The 8164-nt window shown below is 37.5% G+C and overlaps 1 protein-coding gene across 1 annotated transcript; it reads left to right on the forward strand.

The window, feature by feature from the left end:
- The first annotated feature begins 6639 nt into the window (after nucleotides 1-6639).
- On the forward strand, nucleotides 6640-7947 carry LOC129232877 (zinc finger protein 271-like). The gene has a single exon (XM_054866979.1). The coding sequence runs from the start codon at nucleotides 6640-6642 to the stop codon at nucleotides 7945-7947; it is 1308 nt and encodes a 435-aa protein (XP_054722954.1).
- Nucleotides 7948-8164: the final 217 nt, after the last annotated feature.

The following is an 8164-nucleotide window of genomic DNA, read 5'->3' on the forward strand; positions in this document are numbered from 1 at the left end:
ACTACAATAAGCTCGTTCTTGTTTAGTTTACGAGTAATTACATATTATGCATTATTTCAGAACATAAAATCTGATATTCATTCTACATAATAAAAGAGTTCGTGGAGTTTTTAACACTTGTTGCAATTAACTGCATAGGAAACAGATTATTTAATTAAAAATAAACAAACAAGGTTCAATTAAAGCAAACCTGTAAAATAAAGGAATACTTCGGTCACTTGTGTAGACAGAATTATCCTTCTAGGGGAAGTGGGGGGGGGGAGTTCAGCAGTACTTACAGATGCATAAACGCCATACTGGGATCGACAGTTTGTCGTAAAACTAAAGGTTGTGGGAGGTTGAATCTCCCCCCCCCCCAGGTAAGATTAAAACCCCTCCCTTTATGAAAATCTGGACACGGGCCTGGTATGTACGTGTGTGCGTATGTATGTTGCATAACAACTCGAACGGTATGTCCTAGAAAGTTGAAATTTGGTACGCCTAGTAGGGTCTAGTTTAGCACCTCCCTTTTTGGTTGCATTCGGGTGTTTCTAAAGGGGTCTTCAGCACTTTTTTGGGGGGGAAATGATTGTTAATTTCGATGCAACTCAAGTGGTGTCATAATATGCCGGACATTTAGCGATATATCGCCAGTCTTTTGGCCGCCAAGCTTTGTCGCTAACTTGGCGACAAATTTGGCGATTTTTTTTAAAATCTGGTTTCAATTTGGATACTGTTGGTGATATTTAGAGAATTAACTGTTGAATCACATTAAAATTGCAACGATGGGGAAATAACGTTAAATTGGTGTAAAAGGAAGTCATGTGATGGACACATCAGCTCGTTTTCAACCGAAATCATCTAAGCAAGCTTTTACAATAAAGTTAACGGACAACAGCTGAGAAAAATGAAAAGAAACAAAAAATGATAAATTTGCAGTCACAGCCCTTTACCTGCCCACGGCAGTATAGTCTTTGTTTGGTGTTTAGCCCTGCCTACCCCTTTGCTGCAGTGGTGCATTGATGAGTGCTGAACACTTCCCCGTGTGTTGAGCCTTTTGCGAAGTCACGTATATTGTCTTGCTACGGGGGGGGGGGGTTTAGAGACTGTTTAACCAATTTTTACTTCCTTTTACAAAAAAAGGAAGTATTGTATTTGCGAAAAAAAATTCTCCCAAAAATCGGCCTTAATTTCCATTTTGCTCACCCCCAAATGAATGTTGAGTTCTTTTTTCAACTTGACTACAAGTGGATATGTGCCTAGGAACGTACAGACACCCGAAATATCCATTTCGATAATCTCCGAGTTAATTACAACGAGTTTTCTCGTGACGTATGTATGTGCGTATATGTTTATATTTCTCGCATAACTCAAAAACGATAAGTCCTAAAAAGTGTAAATTTGGTACGTAGATTCCTAGTTGGGCGTTAGTTGTGTACCTTCCTTTTTGGTTGCATTCGGATGCTCCAAAGGAGGTCTTGTGCCCCTTTTTGGGGGGAAATTGTTGTTAATTTCGATGTAAACTCAAGTGGTGTCATAATTTGGCGGACACTTGGCGATATATCGCCAGTCTTTTTGGTCGCCAAGTTGGCGACAAATGTGGCGATTTATTTATTTTTTTTAAAGTCTGGTTTCAATTTGGCCACTGTTGGTGATATTTAGAGAGTAAACTATTGAATCACATTAAAAGTGCCAATAATGAGAAAATGGCATTAAACTGGAGTAAAAGGAAGTCATGTGATGCACACATCAACTCGTTTTACTTCAGTTTTGTTTTGTTGTTCTTTTGTTCTATGATTCCTTTTATATAATGTTTGCATATGTCTGATCTCTCACGCAATTTCTGTATGGCGTGAGGATAATGTCCCAAACGCTACTGCATTGGGAATTAAACTGTAAAAGAGTTCTCTTTAATATTTCTTTTTTAATACTACAATTTTTTACAATATATTTTATTTAAATTTACAATGGCGCTCATCAAATCAATTTTTTTTCTTCCTTTTACGAAAAAGGAAGTTTTGTATTCGCGAAAACGATTTCACTCAAAAATCGGCCTTAATTTCCATTTTGCTCACCCCCAAATGAATGTTGAGTTTTCTTTTTCGACCCGATCACACGTGGATATGTGCCTAGGAACGTACAGACACCCGAAATGTCCATTTTGACGAGCCCGGAGTTAAATGCAACGAGTTTTCTCGTGACGTCCGTATGTACGTATGTATGTGCGTATGTTTGTATGTATCTCGCATAACTCAAGAACGGTATGTCCTAGGAAGTTGAAATTTGGCACGTAGACTCCATGTGGGGTCTAGTTGTGCACCTTCTCTTTTCGTTGCATTTGGATGATCCAAGGGGGGGGGGGGTCTTTTGCACCTTTTTGGGGTAAAATCATTGTTAATTTCAATGTAAACTCAAGCGGTGCTGTAATTTGGCTAACACTTGGCAATATATCGCCAAGCTTTTGGTCGCTAAAATTTGTGCCACGAATTTGGCGTTTTTTTTTTTTTTTAAATCTGGTTTCAATTTGGCCATATTTAGAGAGTTAACCTTTGAATCACATTAAAACTGCCAATATTGGGAAAATTTATCCGTGTAAAGCGTTTTCTTTGCTTCGGTTCGCAACAGACTTGGAATGAAAGTAATTAAAGTATTTTTTTTGCACACTCCGAGGCACAAATATCTTTAAATTGGAGTAAAATGAAGTCACGTGATGCACACAGCATCTCGGTTTTTTTTTAACATGGCTTCCTGTATTATGTAAGACTCGGCATTATCAGATTTTGAAAACCGTGACATACCGCTCTCCATATCTACATTTTTAGTACTTTGATGCACTTTAATTTATGCATTTTTACTTTCTTCTATATCTAATATATAGAAGAAAGTATTGGATTCGTGCAAATTTTCGAATTTCGAATTTTGACGGATTCGAACGTTTTGAGGTGTGCTGAGTCCATTTCGACTATTTTTGGAAAATGTCTGTCTGTGTGTATGTGTGTGTGTGTATGTGTGTGTGTATGTGTGTGTGTATGTGTGTCACGTCTGTGTGTGACCAGTTTTTTGTGGCCGCTCTACAGCAAAAACTGCCGCATGAAATCGAACGAAATTTGGTACACATATGTGCCCCTATGTGAACTTGTGCCCATTGGTTTTTGGCGCGAATTCCTCCAAGGGGGGTGGAGCAATGGGACGTTTTTTGAGTTACGCGTGCTTGCTATTCCTCAGGAAGTAACTGGCGGAATCAAACAAAATTTGGTCCATATGTTGCCATTAACAGGAACAGGTGCTGATTCAATTTTGGTGTCAATAACTCAAACGGGGGTTGAGCTATAGAACGTTTTTTGTCGTCAATTGTGACTGCTGTATCTCAAGAAATAATAAACGGAATGAAAGAAAAATTTATCGACAAGTAGCCCTTAGAGGGTATAAGTGCTGATTCTATTTTGGTGTCAATAGCTCAAAAAGGGGGTAGCGCAATCGCCCGTTCTTTTTTCCCATTGTGAGTGCCCTATCTCAAGAAGTAATGCTTCGTTCTGGTTGAATTTTGGAATATATGTGAATCCATATGTAAACAGGCTTTGGTTCAATTTTGGCGCCAATCGCGCCAAGAGGTGCTGATTTATTTTTATTATCATTATTTTTTAGCGAATAAAAATAGCTTTATTGATGCAACAATAAGAAAGATAAATCGTAATAGATTATCGTCTGCGTATTTCTCGTGATTTTAATTGTATGGAAATGATCGGAAATATTATCTCAATGATTTAAAATTTTTAATTGTTGCCATCTTATGTTTGTTAACAAATAAAATATTTGTAATTAATTCAAGCAAGGCTTTTAAAATAACTTTCAATTTTCGCTCTTTGCTTTGCTTTTGCAATAATTCAGACATTGGGATGGTCGTCAAGTTTTTGCATGTGTAATTTTGTTTTTGTTGGGAATATTGCTTCCTCGTCAAGAATGGGGAGGGATCAGAAAAAAAAATAAAAATATAGAAGAAAGTTTCGTGATGGCCACAACATACTAGTTTAGTGTGAAATTGTAAAACCTTCTTCTGGTTAATATATTTTGCATAAAACAATTTTTCTAATGTTTTTATTGTAATGTATATATGCATTACTGCTACTATTTCAAGTACAGTCAATATTTCCCTCTGCAACTATTAAATTTTTGTTTATATACATTAAACATTAACATGAACATTTTAAAAAGTTAATAGAAGTATTTTCTCACAAACTATAATGCATAAAAATGTATATTCTGCAGTGCTGTATGGTCTGATGTAGACAATTATTTCTGAAATAATTAAGGTTCATTGCTGTTACGTAATTTCATGGCAGTAGCAGTTAATGCTCATTGAACAAGCTTAGTTTATATATATTTTACACCAAATAACATTGATTAAACATTAACGTTAACATTTAAAAAAGTTAACTGAAGTATGTTCTCAAACTATAATGCATAAAAATGTATATTCTGCAGTGCTGTATGGTCTGATGTAGACAATTATTTCTGAAATAATTAAGGTTCATTGCTGTTACATAATTTCTTGGCAGTAGCAGTTAATGCTCATTGAACAAGATATATTTTACACCAAATAAAATTGATTAAACATTAACGTGAACATTTAAAAAAGTTAACTGAAGTATGTTCTCAAACTATAATGGATAAAAATGTATATTCTGCAGTGCTGTATGGTCTGATGTAGACAATTATTTCTGAAATAATTAAGATTCATTGCTGTTACATAATTTCTTGGCAGTAGCAGTTAATGCTCATTGAACAAGATATATTTTACACCAAATAAAATTGATTAAACATTAACGTGAACATTTAAAAAAGTTAACTGAAGTATGTTCTCAAACTATTATGCATAAAAATGTATATTCTGCAGTGCTGTATGGTCTGATGTAGACAATTATTTCTGAAATGATTAAGGTTCATTGCTGTTACGTAATTTCATGGCAGTAGCAGTTAATGCTCATTGATTTTTTTTTTTTTTTTTTTTTTTGAGCAATCACGATTGCTTATTGTTCTCATTTGATTGTTTTTGGCGTTACGCTGATTTTATTTTCCCGCCAGCACCCTCTGCAGCATCACCGTCGACCGGCCACATCACGATGCTGCTCCTCTTGCGAAAACCGTGTCCAGGTTGCGTCCATATCCTACACACGCACGCGTACATACACACACCTACACATACACACACACTCATGCCCGCACACAGACACAAACACACATGCCTACATACATATACACACGAACGCTTACACACACACGCACGAACGCCTACACACACAGCACTGCATACACAAAACTCACACACATGCATACATACACACACACACGCACCCACACACACGCGCCTACACAAACACACACACGCTCGTGATTGCGAAAAACATAATTTGATTTCAAGATGCCGAAAATTCAAATTAATATCCTTTTTTTTTTTAGTAATCACGATTTCTTATTGCTTTCACTTGACTGTTTTGATGTGCTATCATTTTATTTTCCCGCCAGCACCCTCTGTAGTATCACCGTCGACCGACTCCTCACGATGCTGCTCCTCTAGCGAAAGCCGTCTCCAGGTTGCATCCATATGCTACACACACGCGCATACATACACAACTACACACACGCACACACAAATACATACACCTACACACAAATACACAAACACATACACACACTCAAACACATAATACACACACACACGCATACATACAGACACATACACATACATACAGACACATACACACACACCTACACGCAACTACCCACACACTCATCACACTCATGCCTGCACACAAACACATATGCCTACACACACATACACACTCCCCACCACACACAAACACTCATACACACAACTACCCACACACTCATACCTGCACACAGACAGAAACACACATGCCTACACACACATACACATACTCCCCTACACACAAACACACATACTCCCACACACACATAAACACACATGCCTACATGCACACACACACACTCGTGATTGCGAAAAACATAATTTGAATTCAAAAGGTCAAAATTCAAATTATTATTATTTTTTTTAAATATACTCTGACTCTTAATTCTTTCCATTTCTTTTCAGCTTAAAACAGGATTACATGCTGTTGGAATGCAGCAAGTATGGTGCTTGGCTTTCTTTGTGCTTTCGTCTGTTGAAGATTTCCAATTTTCCAGTTTACACACATTCTTCTTGCAGCAGCAGCGAACGGAAGACTAAAGCATATTGTACAAAGTGCAGGCTGTGGATGTACAAATTCAGTTTTTCGTGATATCACCGGTAAATTTCTCAAGCTTTGCATGCATTAAAATTCATGTAGCAGTAATTCTTGCTTAGCTTGAGTAAAGATTAAGTAAAGATCTATTCGTCCACCCAGGGAAACTGAAACGAGGCAATTTTTCCTGAGTAAAAAAAATCCATCATCTTGGGAGTCGTCCACACAAGGAAACTGAAACAAGGAAATTTTTCCTGAGTAAAAAAAATCCATCGTCTTCGGAGTTTCGTGAAAGTTTTCAAACACTTTTTTACGTTCTTTCGCAATGGCTTATCAGTCTGAGATCCTTCACGACTCTGAAAACAGTCATTTGTGTGAGCATTGCTCAGAATCGTTTTCTTACGCCTGTCATTTAAAAATGCATCTGAGAGTCCATACTGACGAAAAACAGTATAATTGTGAACATTGTTCTAACTCATTTCACAGCGCTTCCGATTTAAAGAAACACCTGAGAACCCATACTGGAGAGAATCCTTATTCCTGTGAGCATTGTTCAAGGGTATTTTCCTACGCTTCCGCATTAAAGATACATCTAAAAGTACATACTGGAGAGAAACCGTATTCCTGTGAATATTGCTCAAGGGCATTTTCTAGGGCTTCACAATTATCGAGTCATTTGAGAACCCATACTGGCGAGAAACCATATTCCTGTGTACAGTGCTCAAAAGCATTTCTCTGCGCTTCCAATTTGAAGAAACATTTGAAAGTACATAGTGGAGAGAAGACGTATTCCTGCATACTGTGCTCAAAGGCATTTACTCATACTTCCAGTTTAAAGAAACATCTGAGAATTCATACTGGAGAGAAACCATATTCCTGTGAACATTGCTCAAAGGCATTTTCTAGGGCTTCATACTTGTGGAGTCATCGGAGAATTCACACTGGCGAGAAACCATATTCCTGTGTAAAGTGCTCAAAAGCATTTTCCCACGCTTCCGATTTAAAGAAACATCTGAGAGTACATACTGGAGAGAAACCGTATTCCTGTGAATATTGCTCAAAGGCATTTTCTAGTTCTTCACACTTATCGAGTCATTTGAGAACCCATACTGGCGAGAAACCATATTCCTGTGTACAGTGCTCAAAAGCATTTCTCTGCGCTTCCAATTTGAAGAAACATTTGAAAGTACATAGTGGAGAGAAGCCGTATTCCTGCATACTATGCGCAAAGGCATTTACTGATACTTCCAGTTTAAAAAAACATCTGAGAATTCATACTGGAGAGAAACCATATTCCTGTGTACATTGCTCAAAAGCGTTTTCCCGTGCTTCCGAATTAAAGAAACATCTGAGAGTACATACTGGAGAGAAACCGTATTCCTGTGAACAATGCTCAAAGGCATTTACTCATACTTCCAGTTTAAAGAAACATCTGAGAATTCATACTGGAGAGAAACCATATTCCTGTGAACATTGCTCAAAGGCATTTTCTAGGGCTTCATACTTGTGGAGTCATCGGAGAATTCATACTGGCGAGAAACCATATTCCTGTGTAAAGTGCTCAAAAGCATTTTCCCACGCTTCCGATTTAATGAAACATCTGAGAGTACATACTGAAGAGAAACCGTATTCCTGTGAATATTGCTCAAAGGCATTTTCTAGTTCTTCACACTTATCGAGTCATCTGAGAACCCATACTGGCGAGAAACCGTATTCTTGTATATAGTGCTCAACAGCATTTTCAAGTGCTTCCGATTTGAAGAAACATCTGAGAGTACATACTGGAGAGAAACCGTATTCCTGTGTATAGTGCTCAAAAGCATTTTCCCATGCTTCCGATTTGAAGAAACATCTGAGAACCCATACTGGCGAGAAACCGTATTCTTGTATACAGTGCTCAAAAGCATTTTCCCATGCTTCCACTTTGAAGAAACATCTGAGAG

The sequence above is a fragment of the Uloborus diversus genome, unplaced genomic scaffold (assembly GCF_026930045.1).
Source record: "Uloborus diversus isolate 005 unplaced genomic scaffold, Udiv.v.3.1 scaffold_14, whole genome shotgun sequence".
NCBI classification, from domain to species: Eukaryota; Metazoa; Arthropoda; class Arachnida; order Araneae; family Uloboridae; genus Uloborus; species Uloborus diversus.

Excerpts from the sequence above, each read along its gene's own strand:
- LOC129232877 (XM_054866979.1), top strand. The coding sequence starts at position 6,640 with ATGCATCTGAGAGTCCATACTGACGAAAAACAGTATAATTGTGAACAT.